The 19,984-nt window shown below is 53.2% G+C and overlaps 2 protein-coding genes across 6 annotated transcripts in view; one reads left to right on the forward strand and one right to left on the reverse strand.

The window, feature by feature from the left end:
• The first annotated feature begins 8,784 nt into the window (after window positions 1–8,784).
• LHX6 (LIM homeobox 6) overlaps window positions 8,785–19,984 on the forward strand; it is a 37,345-nt gene continuing 26,145 nt past the window's right edge. Inside the window, exons 1-4 of one of the 5 annotated variants that reach the window (XM_035720581.2) lie at window positions 8,785–8,972; window positions 10,130–10,201; window positions 10,669–10,851; window positions 11,231–11,352. In XM_035720581.2, coding sequence (XP_035576474.1) covers window positions 8,889–8,972; window positions 10,130–10,201; window positions 10,669–10,851; window positions 11,231–11,352 — 461 coding nt within the window. In that variant the 5' untranslated portion in view covers window positions 8,785–8,888. Of the gene's footprint in view, window positions 8,973–9,226; window positions 9,278–9,736; window positions 9,787–10,129; window positions 10,202–10,668; window positions 10,852–11,230; window positions 11,353–19,984 lie in introns of those variants that run through there. The other 4 variants (XM_025475022.3, XM_025475023.3, XM_025475024.3 and 1 more) reach the window with 4 other exon arrangements.
• MORN5 (MORN repeat containing 5) overlaps window positions 11,924–19,984 on the reverse strand; it is a 57,917-nt gene continuing 49,856 nt past the window's right edge. Inside the window, exon 5 of the mRNA XM_049114493.1 lies at window positions 11,924–12,036. Coding sequence (XP_048970450.1) covers window positions 11,939–12,036 — 98 coding nt within the window. The 3' untranslated portion in view covers window positions 11,924–11,938. The remainder of the gene's footprint in view (window positions 12,037–19,984) is intronic.

Raw genomic sequence — 19,984 nt, forward strand, 5'->3', positions numbered from 1 at the left:
TTCGAAAATCACAGCCCTGTCACTTCCCAATCCTCCCTCTTCTTCATTTTCTTTGTTTGTTTTTTTTCTTCTCCTCTTCATTTTCTCTTTTTTTTTTTTTTCTTCTTCATTTTCTTAATAGCATTTACCACTATCCAATTTTAGACATCAGTTTAATCTTTTTTTTCCCATTAGAATAAGTTCTCGGGCAGCCCCGGAGGCCCAGGGGTTTAGCGCCACTTTCAACCTGGGGTGTGATCCTGGAGACCCGGGATCGAGTCCCACGTCAGGCTCCCTGCATGGAGCCTGCTTCTCCCTCTGCCTGTGTCTCTGCCTCTCTCTGTGTGTCTGTCGTGAATAAATAAAATCTTAAAAAAAAAAAAAAGAATGTAAGTTCTGTGTGAGCAGGAACTTCTACTTGCTGCTACATGCCCAACATGTAAAACCATGTGTTGTCTACATAATAGATGCTCAATAAATAGTTGTTGATTTAAAAAAAAAAAGTGTGGTACTTGAGAGCTGAAGGGCTTTGAGAGGCTGACCCATATGGCCCCTCATTGCCCAGATGGAAAAACAAAACAAAACAAAACAAAAACCCGAGAGAGACAAAGAAGCTTGGCTGGGATCCCATAGTAAACAGCACCAGGTAGAACTCAGGCCTGCAAACACCTATGTTTGGTGTTACACGGATGTCCCTTTCTGTACAGCCTACAAAGCTAAGAATGGCTTGCACATTGTTAAATGTTGAGGAAAAAGAAGAATACTATTTTGTGACACACGAAAAATAAATGAATTTTTAATTTCAATGTCTGTAAAAATAAATTTTTCCTGGATCATAGCCATGTCCACTCACATACAGAGTGGCTATTTTCCCACCACAGTGATAGAATGGCGTGCAGTGAGTATTGTCAGTTCCTCATCACATCTTTTGGGATAGAGACCTGGCTATCCATACCATCTCTGCACTGAAAAAAAATCATACGGGTACGGATTCAATGTCCTCCTGTGCACAGGAGGAGACTAAGACCCAGAGAGCTTTGGCATCAGGTATGCTCTGAGTTAGACTCATAGCTCCAGCTGTGTGAGCAGATGAGTAAGGACTCACTTCAAGTGACAAATACTACTCCGGCTACCTTATGGTAGGAATTTACTTGGCTTACGTAACCAAAAAGTCCAAGTGTTCGATACAGTCAGAAATCGATCTCTCGATTTCATCTGGGTTGGTTCATTCTCAAGCAGGCTCTCCCTAGTGGTCTCTGGAGAGAGACTTGAATCCCAGGTATAAAAAACAGATCTGTCAGAATTTATCCTGGGATGTGGGACTATATCTTCCTTCTGCATTTGGTCTTACTTGGCTAGGAGTCCTAATTACACAGAATGGCATTTTGTTTTTAATATGTCCTGTGATCTTTGTAAGCTAGAAATAGAATTTAAAATTTAGCCATAAAAAATCAAATTAAGTTTTCCTCTTCTAAAAGCAGCTCTCTCCCCATTGAGAAGCTTTCTGGTGGGCGACCTCATCAAAAGGAAAGTTATTCATTCAGGTATGTGCTGAGCATCTGCCACGTGCCAGGGGTGGCGGGTGTGAGATGGGAAGGCACAATCTCTCCCCCCCCCCTTTTTTTTTAACATTAATGCAAGTTTTATTCAAGAGATAATATTGAAGAACTGAGTTTTTAACGAAGGAAAGATTTACCAGTTTTCCACTCTGTAGTAAGAAGTGGAACTGGGGGGATCCCTGGGTGGCGCAGCGGTTTGGCGCCTGCCTTTGGCCCAGGGCGCGATCCTGGAGACCCGGGATCGAATCCCACGTCGGGCTCCCGGTGCATGGAGCCTGCTTCTCCCTCTGCCTGTGTCTCTGCCTCTCTCTCTCTCTCTCTGTGTGTGTGTGTGTGACTATCATAAAAAAATAAAAATTATAAAAAATAAAGTGGAACTGGGGACCATTTGCAACACATAAATAAACTCTACCTTTACATTTCTGAATAAAGCTGTATTCACTTCTGAGAGAGAGCCATTTAACTTTTGCTGATAAGGCTTTGTGACCATTTTCCAGAGAAAGCAATACCTGAGCTGAGTGCTGCAGGATGTTTAAACACAAGCCAGGCAAAAGGTTTAGAAAAATGTAGGAGGGGGTGCCTGGGTGGCTCAGTCAGTTAAGCATCTGCCTTCGGCTCAAGTCATGATCCTCAAGTCATGGAATCGAGCCCCACATCTGGCTCCTCACTCATTGGAGGGCCTGCTTTTCCCTCTCCCTCAGCCTGAGCTCACCCTGCTTGTGTGCTCTCTCTCTGTTGTCTCTCTGTCTCTCTCTCTCACTGTCAAATAAATAAATAAAATCTTTAAAAAGAAAAAATAATCTTGGAGAGAGAGGAACAAAGCCTATTGAAGTGAGAGCTAATCATATGAGGAGTTAAGACACCTCTGAACCTCTGTACCCATAGGATAAGCCAGGTGTATGTGGCCTTCCACAATCTGTTCCCAAACACATTCTCCCCCTAACCAAAGCCAACTGCATGGACACCCCAAAGGTGATGCAATCTGCCAGACCTCCCATTGTCCTCGCTCAAGATGTTCCTTCTACCTGGGAAGTCCCTTCTCACCCGCACCCCACTCGTCAAACAGACATCTTCCTGCTCATCCTCACTGTCCCCAAGGCAGTTAGTTGTCTTTCTGCTTCTCAAACGTCCAATTCTGTTTTAGCTTATATCACTGTATGTCCGACAGAAATACAAATGATAAGATTTACATGTTTGTATACTTTTAAAAATTATTTAAGATTTTTTATCATTCAAAAATCACTCTCAGGGCAGCCCGGGTGGCTCAGCGGTTTGGCGCCTGCCTTCAGCCCAGGGCGTGAGGCTGGGATCGAGTCCCACGTCGGGCTCCCTGCATGGAGCCTGCTTCTCCCTCTGCCTGTGTCTCTGCCTCTCTCTCTCTCTCTCTCTCTCTGTGTGTGTGTGTGTCTCTCATTAATAACTAAATAAAATCTTTTAAAAAAAATCACTCTCACTGAAAATAAGATTAGCCTCAGGGACAAGTTGCTTTCCCCTGAAAACAAAAAGCAAACAAATCAACTCTCTTCTGAATGTGGAATTAATCCTCAAGGCTATAAAAATCTCAGCTCCCATGGCTTCAGCTGCCATCCCTGCACTGATGTATCCGAGGTTCCCTTCTGCAGCTCCAGCCTGTCTTCTGAGCCAGACCTAACATCCAGTTCATTCTAGGCACCTCCACCATACTCCCCTGGCATGCTAAATCCAATCTAAGTTCCTTATTCTCCTTTGCCCAGTCACTCCCATGTTCCATGCCATGAGGAAGAACATCATAAATAAAAAATGAGAAAACCTTGAGTTATCTTCGACATTATTTGCCACTCCCCTACTCCTCACATCCTGTCTTCTAAACGATCAATTTTACATATTAGTTATATATGATGTTGTATAGATGCATATAATACATAAAATACATGTATTATATATAACATATATAATATGGTTCTGCATAACATCATATATATTGTATGTATAGTTATAAATATATATATGATCCTTTATAACATAATAACGGGACATACAACAATTATCTCTTCATTATATTTCTTCTTTCTTCTATCCTCCTTGTCCTTGCAACTGCCTCCTCACCTCACCCTTAGATAATTGCAATATATTCAGGACTCAGTGCAGTGAAGGATACAGCCCCTTCAGATCTGTCCTCAAGCCACTGCTTCAATCATCTTTCCAAGCCCTCAATTTGACCATGTCATCTTCATTGTCAAAAGCCTTTGAGGGACACTCACAGTTTGTATGTTAAAGGCATCTAGCCCTTTGAGGACTTCCCACTTAATAAGAGCTTTCTGTGCCCTCGTGACACTCACTGGGTGACCACATGCTTGCTGGATGCCAGGCCAGTGCCAAACTTTTACCTTGGAGATGTATCTTGGTCTTCTTTTTTTTTTTTTTTAAGGATTTTATTTATTTATTCATAGAGACACAGAGATTGAGAGAGAGAGAGGCAGAGACACAAGCTGGCTCCATACTGGGTGCTGGTTGTGAGCTCGATCCCCGGTCTCCGGGATCACGCCCTGGACTGAAGGCGGCGCTAAACCGCTGAGCCATCCATATCTTGGTTCTGGGCTCATCACAGCTCCTTTGGATTCTGTTAATGCCTCGTTTATGGTTGAGGAAAATGAGGCTCATGGAGCTCGTCACTTGCCTTAGGTCCCACAACCAGTGTGTAATAAAGTCAGGTATCAACTCAGGCTACCCAGTTCCAACCCCGGCATCCCTAGCCACCATCCCAGACTGCATCTGCAGAACCAGGATGCTGCTTGCTGTACAGTTCGGCTGGCAGACGCCAAGCTTTCCAGATGAATGCAAACTCCTCACCTGGCACTCAGCCCTCCACAGTCTAGTTCCTTCTGCCCCCTCAGCTTCATCTAATGAACCATCCACTGGGCACCCAGAGTCCATCCTGACCCAGCTCCTCTCAGGCCTAGCCTGAGTCACAGTCACTCATCCTCTAGGACTTCACTCAAAGGTCACCTCCTCCAGGATACCTTTCCTGACACACCTGCCCTGTAAGCCTGGTGAAATGCCCCTCCTTCTGTGCCACCCACTGTGGAGCACCTGTCACGTTACACTGCAAATGCTGGCTGTCTTCTCTCCCAACAGACTGGGCTCCTCGTGGGCAGGGACCAGGATGGTTCATTCTGTGTTTGCAGCGCCTAGCCTGGCAAGGAGTAAATGCTTTATTATTGCCCTTTGTCCTGAATTCACATAGCAAATGTCAAAACTAGAAGGGGACTCTGGGTGACTGAGGTTTAGTTAATTGACCCTTCCAAGTTCACCCAGGCAGGAAGTGGCTGGGCTGAGACTGGCTTTGGGTTGATCTGACTCCAAGGCTAGTGCTCTTTCCATCACTTCCCCAGTGGTCTGATTCAGATGACACACACACATTTTACTAATGAGGACACTGAGGCCAGGGGAGGCAAACTCCTTGCCCAGGTCATGCAGTCCATACTCTTTCTGTGGTCTTTCCTCCTCTCAAACAGGAAATGCCCAGGAGGGTCACAAGGTAAGGACTGGGTCCCGAGCTGGGAAAGGGTGTACTGCCTGTGTCCCTTCCCATTGCTCATTTCCCATTTGTCAAACCTGAATGTTTAAATCTTGTATTTAGTATTTACTCTGAAATGACTTTCATCTAACTTCCCCGCCCCCCTTGCTCACCAATTTAGCTGTCAGAGTGAATAAATGTGAAGCTGGGTCTCTAGCCTCCCCTGGGCTCACATTACCTTCCTAGAATTACACCCCAGTGGGGCGGAACTGCTGCTGGGGGGGGGGCACTCCCACGAATTATCCAGTTATTATTGAAGCTTCTTTTTATTTTATTTTTTTTTTTTGAGTTTTAAAAAGATTTTATTTTTTATTTTTTTATTTTTTTTATTTTTTTTTTATTTTTTATTTTTTTTTTTTATTGGTGTTCAATTTACTAACATACAGAATAACACCCAGTGCCCGTCACCCATTCACTCCCACCCCCCGCCCTCCTCCCCTTCTACCACCCCTAGTTCGTTTCCCAGAGTTAGCAGTCTTTATGTTCTGTCTCCCTTTCTGATATTTCCCACACATTTCTTCTCCCTTCCCTTATTTTCCCTTTCACTATTATTTATATTCCCCAAATGAATGAGAACATATAATGTTTGTCCTTCTCCGACTGACTTACTTCACTCAGCTGAAGCTTCTTTTTAAACCCAAACCTTGGACCTAGACTTCAGTGAAGAATGGCAAAATTCACCTTGGAGGATGAAATGATCACATCCTGTTTAGTGACCAGGAGAAAGAATGAGATAAAGACTAGATCACATTGTACCCTATATGTGATGCTTATGATGTCATATATGCACGATGCCGATGACATTGTATATACAGATTCTGTATGACATTCTACATGGAAGGTGTTTATACAACGCCAGAAACCGAGGTGACACTTTACAAATATTAGTTTTTAATATATGGTTCATTGCTACATTGCTGAGAGATAATGTTGGAATCTCCATTCTGCAAGCGAGGACACTGGGGCTCAGAGAAGCTAAGTGACTTGCCCACAGTCTCCTGTAGGCAGAAATTTAGTATCCTGATGGAATGCACTGAATTTGCTGATCCTGATTTTCTCAAAGTCACTCATATATGGACTCTCCTTCCTGCTAGAGTCAGGAGTTGTTAGAAGAGAGATTTCATTTTTCAAAGTAAGTTCAGTCCTGTCTCCGTGGAGGTCAGGCAAATCTTGGATTGGAATAATGGCTCAGCAGCTCCTTCAGGTAAGTTATTCGAAGCATATTTGATCATTTGGTTGATTTATGCCCTGCCATCCCCCATTTAAAAAACTGATGTGGCGTCTAGTAGAATAATACCTGGAAGATGTAGCCGGTCCATCCTGTAAGATGGGAGCCCTTTGACATAGATCATTTGCTCAATTTTCACAAGGATAAGAAGTGGACTCTGTTGTCACACCCATCTCGCAGATGAGGAAGCTGAGGCTGAAGCAGGAACCGAACACCTTGTCTGGGGTTACGAGGTAATAAAAGCCAATGCTAAGACTGGCTCAAGAGTCTCTCACTATTGAGATTAACACCTCTTATTCCAATTTTGATTTCCTGCGTACCTAATCTGAACTCAGGAGTGGAACTGAGTAGTAGGTGAGAGTTTGGTTTCTGGAGTCTGAGTGCTACAGCCTGAGATGGGGCTCCTGCACATTTGTTTCCTCAACTACAAAATACATATAATAACAGGGGGATCTGGCTGGCTCAGTCAGAAGAGCACGCAACTCTTGATCTCCGTCGTGAGTTCGAGTCCCACATTAGGCATGGAGCCCACTTTTTAAAAATAAGTATAATAACATAACCTCCTTGTAGTGCTGCTGCAAAGGTTAAAGAGAATAATAGAGTAGTTGAGTTTACTCGGTGCAAAGAGATAACTAAGGGGGAGGCAATTATTCATCTGTGGTTATGTGGATGTTTAAGGGCGCATGTGTATGTGTGTGCGCATGTGTGTATATGCACACATCTCACTAGCTTTCACACGGCAATCATGCTCTTCAAATAAAGATTAAGATTCAGAGAGAAACTTCTCACTCTAAATTTCTGGGTCCGAGAGCACTAAATCACTAGGTGGGAGTGGGAGATGGCATTGGATGGGGCTGGGGCTGATTCTGTGTATATTGGTGTCTATAAAGGAACAGTATTTGCATCTTTCAGGGAGACGGTTGTGGGTCTTTAGTATGACACCGGGGTGCAGATACCCTTGTCTGCTATTTGTGCCTGTGTGTGTGTTTGCATGATTGAGGCTGTAACTATCAAGAATCCTGTGCCTGCAGAGCTGTGTATACTGTTTCTGCCTATAAATGGTAATTTTTCTATCTGTAGGGATGTGTGGGCATATCTGTGGGTGTCTGAGTGGAGGACATGAGGTTTTACATGGGGTTGGAGCTCTGTAGGTATCTGTGCTCTCTTGAGTACACTCGTGAGTACAGGTGTAAAAACAGTTGTGTGGGGTGCACATCTGTAAATGAGGGCAATCGGGGGTTGTGATGATGGTAGGGGGTGAGGTGTTGTGATGTTTACCAGGTTGGATCTAAGTCTGAGTGTGCATATTTGTTTTTCAAAGATGATGTGTATTTACATGTGTGTCTCTAGGCTCAGTTTGTGTGTGGAGAAGGGGGCTGGAGGCTGTGAGTGTCCACTTGTGTGTGTATAATGCGGAGTCTTGGTGTGGGTAAGCCTCTGTATTTGAGTCTGAGGGGTGTGTGTGTCTGTGTGTGTGTGTGTGTGTGTGTGTTTAGGGGCTCTGTCCCCGAACCACAGGCCTGGGCTCCCCCTGCCTTCTCAACTTGTCTATCAGTAGAACCCTACAGAAGGTGAGGTGTGCGTTAGACCGGATGGCTCAGCAGATCCCAGAGGGAACCTGGATATCCCAGGCAATCCCTCCCGGGAGAATTGAGGGAGAGAACCGCCCGTCACCCCTACCAAGTAACTCCCCATCCCCCACCCAACCCAGTCCCATTCAGTCCTTAGGAGCCGGTACCCGCTCTGGTCGTGAGGGAGCAGAGGCATTTGTGCAGGTGTGTAGTGCGGCTGCCTTGTGCTCCTGCTCCTGTAGATGATGTGAACAGGTAATCCCTGGCATCGCTGTGTACACAAGCGTGCCACGAGTGGGACCGCGTAAACAGAGTGTAGCCTGTGACTTCACGTGGGCTCCATCTCGGCCCAAGGTGTGACCGTGGGTTCCTCTTGTACCTGCGAGTGGGGCTGCGCCCTAGGGCTGTGGGTGCCCCCGAGGGAGGCGCGTCCGGGAGCTGAGCTGAGTGGAGGCAGGGGTGTTGGTGCCTTTGCGCGTCCGCTCGGAGTGTCTGTCAGCAGCTCCCAGGTTGCGTGTGTCTGTGTGTCTGTGTGTGTGTCTCTGGGTCGCTGCCTCGCTGTGTGTGTCTCGCTCTGCCTTGGCGGGGCGGGGATTGGTCACGCATGACTCATCTTGAACCGAGCGAGCGGGGCTCCAGTGGCAGGGGCGCCGCGGCAGCTGGAGGGGGAGGAGGACCAGGAGGAGGGAGAGGAGGAGGAGGAGGAGGAGGAGGAGGACGACTACCGGGAGGGGGAGGGGGAGGGGAGGAGGGGGCGGGGGCCTCTCCAAGTTTGTCGGGACCTTCTTGCGAGGCAGCGGCGGCAGCAGCCAGGCAGGCCGGGGCTGCTGCGCGCGGGCCGGGGCGGGGGCGGGGGCCGGGGCGGGGGCCGGGGCCGGGGCCGGGGCGGGGGCCGGGGGCCTGGGCTCTGCTGGGGCTCCTGCTTCAGGCTCTGCTCCCGCAGTGGCCGTGGCCCGGCTCCGCGCGGCTCTCCGCCGCCGCTTCCCGGCCCATGCATGTACTGGAAGCATGAGACCGCCGCCCCGGCGCTGCCCGAGGGCTGCCGGCTGCCGGCCGAGGGCGGCCCCGCCACCGACCAGGTGAGCGCGCGAGCGGCCCGGGCCGCAGCGGGGCAGGGGCCGGGCGGCCGCGGGGAGGAGGGGTCCGGGGTGCGCCCGCGAGGGTGTGCAAGTGAGTGTGTGAGCTCGCGCGGCTGCGGAGGGGGGTCGCGGAAAGCGGGAACACATTATGCAAATGCTGGAGGAATTTCTCAAAAAGCGATTTAGCAAAGACACAGGCGAATCAAGAGGAGGCGAGGCGGGTATTGTCCGTCTGAATAGGCGCTGATAGCGCGATGCGCCGGGGGTTGTGCTGGCGCAACGCTGAGAATCCCGACGCGGGGCCGGTCCCGGGCGCGCCGAGGGGCTGGCGGGTGCTTCTCCCTCTTCCTGGACGCCTCTTTTCTCTCTTCGGTCCCATCTCCCCCCGGGTCTCGCCCCCCGCTCTGCTCGGGGTTTCCCTCCCGCTGGCCCTCGAGGGGCGCCTGAATCCGCGTCAACCTCTCCGCATCAATCTGGCGGCGCTGGGCTGCCGAGCTGATGCTCCCCGCACCCGCACCCCGGGTTTTATTTTCCCCGAACGCCCCCCTCGTCTCCTTTTTCTTTTCTTTCCTTTCTTCCTTTCTCTCTCCCTTTTCTCCTTTTTGCATTTTGCGTCTAGAGGAGGAGAAGGGAGCGAGGAAGGAGAAGGGGGGGGGGTGGGTGGAGGGAGGAAAAATTCGATTTTTAATTACTACCATTAAAAAATCAAATTTGCAATTCTTTGGGCGGCCTGATGGATCTCACTGATTGACAGTTGGAATTGACACTCTGGCTACCTCTTATCTTGGGCATTCACGACAATTTCTAATTGCAGGTAGTTTGTGTGTGTGCGCGTGTGTTTTTTTTTTTTTTTTTTTTTCTTTTTCCCCCCCTCAGAGGCTTGGATTGCAAGGGAACTAAGCGATTACTTCAAGAGCCACGGGTTAAGTGCAGGGAGAGGGGGAGAGAGAGGGGAAAAAAAAAAATCCAATCCAAATTCAAATTGCTTCATTAGAGAGACACCGCTTTTGTGGGGAAGGGCTTTAAATGCCCACTACAAAGTTAAGACTCATTGTTCCGCGCCGGTTTATATAACAGGCGCGGGGAGGCGCTGGGCTCAGGCTGCGCGGAGCCAGTTCTGCAGCCGCCGCCGCCTGAGTTCCCTCCCCCTCCCCCAGGTGATGGCCCAGCCGGGGTCCGGCTGCAAAGCGACCACCCGCTGCCTTGAAGGGACCGCGCCGCCCGCCATGGTGAGTTTGCCGGGTCCTGCCTCCGCCCCCCGTCCCCCGGCTGCCCGGCCCTGGGACCTCGGCCGGCTTTCCCGCCCCGAACCGCTGCCCATGCGCCGGGGGCGACTGCGGGAAGGCGCCGCCCCTCTCTGAGCCTCCGTTTTCCCGCCCGGAAACGTAGACTTTAACTGTCCCCAGCACCCAGGACGCGCAGGTTCAAACTTTGGGCCGTCCCTTCCCCTCCGACAGGCCCTTCCATCCCCATCCCCATCCCCATCCCCATCCCCATCCCCATCCCCATCCCCATCCCCATCCCCATCCCCATCCCCATCCTGTAGCCCAGCAGCCCAGGGCGCGGCGCCTCGGGAGGATTTCGTTGCCGACTGATGCGCGGGGGCCCCAGGTCTGGCTCGGAGGCGGCAGCGGCGCTGCGCACCTGGCTGGGCGCGCATCTCAGCGTGCGGTGCTCCCTGTGTCCCCGGCTGCAGGCTCAGTCGGACGCCGAGGCCCTGGCGGGCGCTCTGGACAAGGACGAGGGTCGGGCCTCCCCCTGCACGCCCAGCACGCCATCCGTCTGCTCGCCGCCTTCCGCCGCTTCCTCCGTGCCGTCCGCCGGCAAGAACATCTGCTCCAGTTGTGGCCTCGAGATCCTGGACCGGTACCTGCTCAAGGTGAGGCGCGCGCGGGAGGTTGCCGCGTTGGCGGCGTGTGGGTCGCAGCCCTGAGCACCTCAAAGGCGGCGCCAGGTCCACCAAATTCCTAATCCTGGCTCAGCCGCTGCCTGACTGTGCAGTTTTGGGCAAATCTTAGAGCCTCTCTGTATCCCCCCCACCACCACCCCCCACCCCGGCCGCCGGGTTTCCATCTGGAAAACGGGAAAAGTTTAATTCTAACTTCCTAAGCTCCCCTGCTACAGAAGAAAAGTAGGGAAGTCACACGCACGCACCTTTAGACCTCCAGCTACTGCGGCAGCAAAGGGGCCGGGAGGCTGGGGCCCGGCCGGGAGAGAGGCCGGCTCTGAGCCGTCTTCTACCTCTGCCCCCTCCCCAGGTCAACAACCTCATCTGGCACGTGCGGTGCCTCGAGTGCTCCGTGTGTCGCACGTCGCTGAGGCAGCAGAACAGCTGCTACATCAAGAATAAGGAAATCTTCTGCAAGATGGACTACTTCAGGTAGGCTGCGGCCGCCGGGCCAGCAGTGTGGTGGCAGGCAGGCCGCCCGGCGCCGAGGATGCCTGCGATGCGCCAGGTCCCTGGCGATGGAGCCCGCCCGGGCGCACTCCCTGCGCGGCCCTCGGCTCGGCCTGCCCGGAACGAGGAGCTCCAGGCCGCGCGCTGGGGCCGGCACAGGTCGGGGGCCCCCGGGGCCCACCCTCCGGTTCCTGCGGCGCACTCGGTTCTGGTCGCGGCTCTGGCTCCGTCTCTGGTCTTGCAGTGTCTGGCTCCAGTTCCGACATCAAGCGCCTCGGTCGAGCCCTGACGTCCTAGATTCTGGCCCCAACCCGCTCAGATCCCAGCCGCAGTCTGCACCACCAGTGCACTCCAGCTCTGGGTTCCAACCCTACTCCGACTCCAGCAGTGCCGGCGTCTCTACCGGCCGGCCCTGACCTGGGCTCCAGCCTCCTGCACCGGCTCTGCCCTTGGCTCCTCCCTGGGTCCGGTCTGGTGAAGCCCCAAGCGTTAGCCTCGCAGCGATCAGATCCTGTCCCATAGCCAAGCACCTCGCCCTAAGCTCCAACCTCTCAGGCTCCGCCGCAACTCAGACCCCCGCGCCGTTCGCCGTTCGAGTGTCGCATTTCCAGTCTGGGGTCCTGCCCGGGTCCCAGGCGCCTGTTTCAGCCTCCATTCCGTCATCGTCTCCGTCCAGAGCTTCAGCCTCTTCGGGGTCCACGCTCTGACTCCGAGCTGCTGCGACAGGAAGGGGAGAGGGAGGGAGTTGGGCCCAGCAACCACGGCCCGGAGTAGGATTACCCTGGGCTGGGCTCTCCGCCCTGCAGAGCCTCTTCCTTGCACTTCTCCACAGCTGCCAGGCTCCCCCTCCGCAGCATCGCTGCCTCTCTGCCTCCTGCACCGGCTCCTAAACAGGGCTCCGGCCTGACCTTGTGTGTCCTGGAGTCGAGGTCAGGGGCACAGCAGGCCACAGGCCTGACACTGGTGGGAAGGGTGAACCTGACCTGAGGCCACGCCACCAGGCATACGGAGTCCAGAGAGTGGAGTGGGACCGGTTTCTGGAAGGGATGCTTGTTCCCAAGGGCTTTGTCAGGAAGTGGAGTAAGCTATTCCCCTATAACAGCCCCAAAACCCTCAGACATGCTTCTCACCCTTGCCTCTGCAGGGATCATGTCTTCAGCCTTTCTAGAAAGACCCCTGGCCCAGAAAGCTCCTGAGAGTCAAGGAAAGTGGTGGAAGGTAATGCCTGCCGCCTTGCCCCTGGCTTTGAGTCTCCTGGCCCTTGAAAAGAGAGGATCTTGAGTCTAGGGTGAAGCTTGCAGTGTTTGGGGCTGGAGTACTCTGGGGAAACCATAAGGAGCCTGGTTTCAGAAGTGGATTCTTCTTTTGTGTATGGATGTGAAAGACTGTGCACCTGGGATGTGAATGGAGAGATGGGGGTCTACCAGGTGGCCTGGGACTCAGCATGTAAGGAGTGTCTGTGTGTCTTGTGTTGTCTGGATCTGTGCAGTGGCACTGCAGGAATGTGTCACTGAACAAGCTCAGGGGTAGGAGGACAGCGTGTGTACTCCTTTATAACAAGTATTTGTCTTAGTTTATGTGTGTCAAGAGTGTGTATATCTCTGTGTGAATGTTGCGACTTTGTGTGTGTGTGCAAGGTAGTCGGAACAAGATTACATCTGGACAGGAGCCCAGAGGTGACAGGGTGAAAATTCTGAAATCCCATAATTCCTACTCCACTTCTTCTCTGAGGGGTCATTGAGGAGCCAAGGGTATGATCTGGATGTGGATTTGTGGATGTGGACCGCTACATGCGTGCGTCAGAGGGGGTTATCATTGTGTAGTGGGTATGTCTTTCTCCAGTGTTCCCTCTGACTATTGGCTGGCCAGGGCAGGAAGTAGAGGTTAAAGCCCCTGTCTTGCCACCTCCCTGTTCTATGCCTGCCTCCATTTGATTAAAAACAAAATAAAACAAAACAAACCAATAAGAAAAAAACTAAAACCAAGCCAACTGCTGTTTTAGGGGCTCATCACTAGCCAGGAACAGGGCTCCAGCCTGAGGAAACTGGCAGGATAATATCTCAACCTCTTTCTGCAGAGTAGGGCAGGGGGTAGACCCCTCTCCTGGCCCTCCTGGTGACGGTGGAGCTGGCAGCTTCCTCGCTGCTTCTCCAGCCTCACCTCATGCCCAGGTTGTACCGAGCCTCCTTGGATGCTGTGCTTTACTAGACTTTCAAGGATTCGTCAAAATTTAGATCCTGATCCCATTGTTCAGAGCCTCCACTGGCTCTGGAGTCCCGTTCGCCCCCCACCCCACCCTTCCCGCTGCCGTGGGGTGGAGGATGGGAAGTATAGCTATTGTGGGGATAGGCAGTAATTGGGCTCTATCTGGCCAACAATGAATCACTGTGTGACCTTGGGCAGGTGACTACATCTCTCTGCCCTCTATCTCCTACTTCCAGGGTTGTCTGTCTGAGATGCCAAGGAGACCAGTATAGGGAGGAGGGCTCAGTAGTCTCCCTAAATGGCAGGTGCTATGGATGCCTCTATTATCTCCACTGTCGCCCTTGGCAGAGTGGATGCTGGGCACAGTAAATCCCCTGATGGCATTTCCTCTGGCAGTTTGAGGAGCAGGGTTTGCCTGGAGGGATGGGCCAGGCCATTTCTGGTCAGCAGGTTCTGAGAGTTAGTCCTTTTCCAGTGACAAAAGCCCCAAAAGCAAAACTAAAACAGATTTTGGGTTAGGAAAATGGACAGGATAAAAGCTCATATTCCCTGGGATGAGGGAAGACTTGTGGCTTTCCTAATCATTTCTACCCCAGCCAGGTCTCCCTGCAGGCATAACCCATCCCTGGCAGTCCCACCTGTAACAAAAATAATAAAGTCCACAAAAAGGGAAAGAAAAAGCTTCAGAGTGTCAGGCGGGGATTATTGTCTGCTCTCAGCAGCAGCCCAGGCTCTAGGTCGCTGCCGCAAAGGAGCTTTTCCTGGGGAAAACATGAATGGTGGCATGGGAGGCAGAGCCCTCCCTCAAGATCTGGGGCTCAGAGAGAGGCCATGCACTGAGTTTCTTAGTCCTCTGTTTCCTGAAGACCAAGGTCAAGGATCTGGTGAGATGTAGACTGGAGCATTTTGCCCCAGGAGAGGCCAAAATCTCCCAATAGGGTAGGGAGAGGGAGGAAGGAGCCAAACCTCATGGAGGGGACGCCAGGGGGCTTTCATGGTCCTCTGGTCTTATCCGTCAGGGAAGGGTTTCTCTTCTGTTCCATCCCTTATCTTGCCCCTCCTTGACACCATCCTGTAGATCCCCCATAGTCTCCCTTGGCAGAGCCTGGTGTTGCTGGCTCCAGAAGTTAGAAGTTAGGAAGGTCCCCCAAACTCAGCAAGGAGGGAGGCTGCAGAGCATAGGAGCCTTGGCAAGACTGCTGGGCCTCGCTCCTTCAGTCTCTCCCAAAGAGGGATCCCACCAGCCCTGGTGGTTTCAATCAGATTCCAGGTAACCCTTACTCCCTGAGTCCTAGCAGGCCGCCAGGGAAAATATGATACTGCTTTTAATTACTTTTAATTACTTTGCTTTTTGGGTTAAGACCACTTTTCTTTCTGTTTTCTTCCAAGAAGTGAAGAAAAGTCCTGCGGGGCGGGGGGGGGGGGGGCGGGTGATGGAGTTCCTTTTTTGGCCCACTCATATCCCTAGTGCCCTCAGCAACCACAACCTTAGACAGCTTCCTCCCACCCACTGACCTGCAGCAGCTGCCCCCCAAACAGGGCACAAACTGATCTGCAGTGCCTCCTCTTTCGGTGCCCCCAGCATCATGCCCATTGTATGATTGGGGAGACTGATGTCATGAGGGAGAGGAAAGAGGAGCCCCCGGGGTCACTCAGTGACAGAGTGTAAGAGGGGCTGGGCAGGGGTGAGGATACTGCTCACCGGAATGTGTAGAGCTCTTCTTAAGCTCTATACATGATAGGAGGGGACCTGACGTCTTGAAAGGTGAGGTCTTACAGCTACTAAGTGGCAGGTCCTGGGTGAGGCTCCTGGCTGCCTGACTCCACCATCCCTGAGTCTAAACATTCAGTACTGTTTTATAGGTGAGATATGTCAGCAGCTGCTCTCTACAAGGTGAGGTCCATGGAATGGCAAAGACTTCTCTCTCCCTGCCCTGAGATTCCTTGCCCAGTTTCATTGGCTTCGCACAAGGAGAAGCCACTCTGTGCTCTGGTGTGTGACCTGGCTGGGTCCTAGGATCACTAGGACAGGAGGGTCCTCCTCGGGGGCTGTGACTAGATCAACTTTGCCAGGATCAGGTTGCCTTGGGCCCTGGCCCTCTTGCCTCTGGCGCACGGGAATGGGGAGTAAAGGGTTAACTCCTGCTCCTGGCGTTTGTACGGGTGGGGTTCAGAGAGTGTCCTGGGCTGGGCTGAAGGGCAGCAGGCCCAAGTTCCTGGTCCCGAGCTTGGCCCCTGTGACTTAGGGCAAGCCCTCAGCTTTCTCTGGCCTTCCTCCTAGAACCCAAGCTCCCAACCACTGGGTCTAGCGGGAGAACCCCACCCCCTCCCCCAGAGCGAGGGTCCCCTGGGAGGCTCAGAGCTGGGAAGCCAGAGGCCCCCCACTGCGGCAGAGGTGGGGGAGGGGGTCCAGCGGCTGCCAGCTGTTGGGGGACAGATGCTGGGGGAGCGGAGAGAGGAGTTCTGGGGAGGGGCCTCCGACTGGGATCTCCAAGGAGCTCCAAGGAGCGGGGCATTTTAACCTCATAATTGCTGGTTCTGTTTTTTCTGGATTCTTCTCCTAAGAGTTTGCCCAGAAAGAAAGGAACAGAGGGGATAGGAGGGGCTCCACCACCAATCCACCTTGTTGGCTTCTTAGAATTTCTCTAACGCAGTCAAGTGAGTGTCTTGGATGCAAAATATGTGAATCTGAGTTTGAGTTTCTGCACTGGCTCTCCAGCTTCCTAACTAACATTGGCCTTTGCATTTGTAGCTTCGATTTAGCTTCTGGTATGGTAATGAGGGGGAACGGAGAGGTAGTGAAACTCCAAAAGGCTCTTTCGTTGAGGTTCATTCATCCAACAAATAATGAACACCAACTCGGTATCCAGAGGAAGTAGGCCAGGAGCGTGAGCTCGACGTGGTGGGGCACGCACAGCTCCTCCGCACAACCACTAGTACCCAGATGTCTCTATTCCCTGCTGGGGAAGAGAGGGCAAGGAGGTGCATGGTGGCCACCCCAATCCTTTCAGCTGCTGCCAGGATGCGTGGCATGTGCCCGATACCTCTCCGAGCCCGAAGCCTGTCGGTTTTTTGCGCCTTTACCCCCCGGTGCACACCAGGACCCAGGGGGGGACGCGCACAAGGCTGGGGGTGGAAGGGCAGTAGCCGCGCCCCTAATCCCTTTGGCGCTCCCTCCGCAGCTCCCGAACACCCCATTCTTGAAGTTTCGTTGTCTCGCGCCTATTTCGCTGCTTCCGGAATCCTGCGGCTCGGGCCTCGAAGCCCGCCTGGGAAGGAGTCTATCGGTTTGTCAGAGAGCCTCGATCGTAAGCCTCCTCATGCTCCCTTGTTTGTGTCACTGACCCCTGCCCTGGGTGGGGGACACATGTCTGAAGCGGCCAGCAAACCTATCCAAACCCGCATAATGACCCCGTCACCCTCATCCCAGGACCCATCACAAAGGTGATTTCGTTGACTGGGCCGAACTGCGGGGAGCGCGGGGAGATCCTGGGTCTGGGAACAGCTCTTGTCATTTGGGGTGACACGTGGAGGGAGAGCAAGTTGGTGAGAGATCCCTCGCGGGGTCCGCTTGGCAGCAAGGCGCGCACCATGCACCGTGTAGGCGCAGAAGGCGCCGGGCGTCCCCGACTGGTGCAGCGGGAAGGTCGGGGGCCTGAGGGTGTCTTGGACTCATCTCCGGTAAAAGACGAGGAATCTGGCACAGCTAAGCTGAGGATCGGGGCTCAGGGGTGGTGTGCTCTGGCGGGAACTCGGGGCGCTGGCGCCCAGAGCACAGGTTGGAGACGCAGCCGCTGAGGCCGGGACCTTCCCTTCTTCCCGGCTCTCCCCTCTCCCTGGGATCTCCCTGGGAGCACTCCTCGCCGTCCCGAGTCTGCTGGGCCCCAGGCCCCATGCGTGGGACTTTGCAAGGACCCGTGGCTGGGAGCAGGGACACCACGGGGCCAGATGGGCCGGTTACCAGCGGATGCACCTGGGAGCCAGCTCTTACCCACTCTCGTCCTGCTGCTTCCGCAGCTTCTGGGCTCCTTTTGCACCTCAGAACGGACCTCGACCCCCCAAGCCCCACGCTCTTTGTGGTCTTGGGCAAGTCGCTTGTCCACCGCGAACCTCCCATTCCACGGGTGCAGAATGGGTGCCGGAGTCTCCATCTCTCGGGGTTGCGCGGAGCCGAGGGTGTGCAGTGAAGACGTTGCGCCCCGGGGCCGGCGAGCTCCCTGCTCCGCGCTGGCGGCCGCTCCCTCCCCCGGGCCTGGCGGTGCCCCCGGGCCGCGGCACTCCGGGGCTGCCCTCGGGGGAGCGGGGAGACTGGGCTGGGCGAGCCCTTTGCTGAGCGATTGGGAAAGAGACCTCGGGCTTCGTTCGCCAGGCTGTCCCCTAGGGAAGCCGCGTCCCGAGGTCCCGGGCCGCCTGGGTGCAGGGGCGGTGGACCCAGCAGAGGCGCGCAGCCCCCCCCCCCCCAAAGCGCGCCGCCAGCGACAGGCCCCCCTTGCGCTCCTGGTCAGGGACAGAGGCGTCGGCTTCGCCGGGAGCCGGGCGGCCGGGCCTCCGCGCTCCGCACTCGGCTCAACCCAAGACGGTTTGTTCACTTGACAGTCGCCTGCCTTTGCCAAAGCAGGGGAGGCTGTAAGCAGGGGCGTTTGCTAGGCTGATCTTTGCACACACTCACGGGCATCTCCCAGTGCGCCTCCGGGTGGAAGCGCCGGCCGGGGGGCTGCGGAGGCCCAGCTCGGTCCTCTCCCAGGAACCAATGGAACACAGCGGGTGGGAGGCAGAGCCGAGGCATCTGACGGCCTGACGGTCACTGCCAGCCTGGTGCAGGGACTGGGGGACTCTGCAGGGAGGGGTGTGTGTGTGTGTGTGTGTGTGTGTGTGTGTAGAGCACACAGTCTGTGCAAAGGCCTGGGCTGGGAATGTGCTTCAGAGGGGGGCATAGAGATCTGGCACTGACCTTAGGTATTAGCTGCCTGGGACTCCGGCTTGGGAGTGGGATGGGGAAAGTTAGGGAGGAGAGGAGTCTAAGAGATTGTGGTTTGCTGGGTATTGTGAACGCCAAGGATCTTGGACCAGATCCTGAGGGTAGAGTGGAGTCAGCAAAGGATTTTAAGCTGGGCAGGACCAGATTCACCACGAATGCTGGAAACTGCGGGGGCCACTCTGTGGAGGAATGGTTGTTGGCTGGGGTGGCACTGGACACAGGGAGAGCGGGGCATATACTGGCCTAGGAGAACAGCAAGTGGCACTAGACAGGGGAGGATTCCCAAAGATACTTAGGGAAAAGAACCAAATGCCAGATGACTGGTTAGATGTGGGGTGGAGAGGAAGGAGTGCATGATTTAGGTTTCTAAGCTTGAGGGGCTGGATGAGTGGTGGCATCATTCCCTGAAATAGAGTGTGCACAGACTGAGGGTTGGGACAGGGTCATGGGATGAGTCATCTACTTAAAGAACAAAATTTCCCTGGTGCTCAGAGGTCAGGCTTTGCGTTGACTTCTGCGACAGGGTTAACCAGACTCAGCTGCTTCCTGGAGGGGTTCCCAATGTGCTAGTGGAGGCAGCCACACCCAAATAGCCACACTACAAGTGGGGAGAGAGATGGGGAAAAGGCCCAACAAGGAAGGCTTATGGGGGAGGGGACATTTCATCCGGGTCTTTTGTTTGTCTTTGTAGCATTTACTGCTAGAATGTCCTGGGGCTCTGGAGTTGAGAGTCTGGGACTGCCTGGTACTTAATAGCTTGAAAAGTACTAAGCAGTAGTCCCTGCTGTTGTCACCGAGCTCAGCTCATGGCAGGGAAAGTGAGAACTCTGAGGGGTTAAACAATTTGCTCAAGGGCACAGAGCCAGCAAATGCATATCCGTCTATGCTTCCAAGAAACTCTGAGCATGTCTACAGCCGGGGTACAGTTTGTTCATCTTGTTTTATTTTTTTTTTAAGATTTTATTTATTTATTCATGGAAGAGAGAGAGAGAGAGAGAGAGAGGCAGAGACACAGGCAGAGGGAGAAGCAGGCTCCATGCAGGAAGCCTGACGTGGGATTTGATACCGGGTCTCCAGGATCAGGCCCTGGGCTGGAGGCAGTGCTAAACCACTGAGCCACCCGGGCTGCCCCTCATCTTGGGTTTCTATCCTTGCAAGCTATGTGACCTTGTGCAGGTTACTTTAACTCTCTGGTCCCCATTTTCCTCATCTGCAAAATGAAGATTAATTGAGATAATCAGAATAAAACACTTAGAGTCTTTCTGGGCATGTGGTAAGTACTCAAAAACTTGCATGTTATTGTATTATTATATTTTCCCAGCACTTAAGATATATTTTCATGAACAGATTCATTACATACAAACATAAGGGATCATTGTAGAAAATTTGGAAAACTCAGAAAAGCGCCAAGAAGAAAATAAAAACCACCCA

This window comes from Canis lupus, chromosome 9 (genome assembly GCF_003254725.2).
Source record: "Canis lupus dingo isolate Sandy chromosome 9, ASM325472v2, whole genome shotgun sequence".
In the NCBI taxonomy this organism is placed as follows: Eukaryota; Metazoa; Chordata; class Mammalia; order Carnivora; family Canidae; genus Canis; species Canis lupus.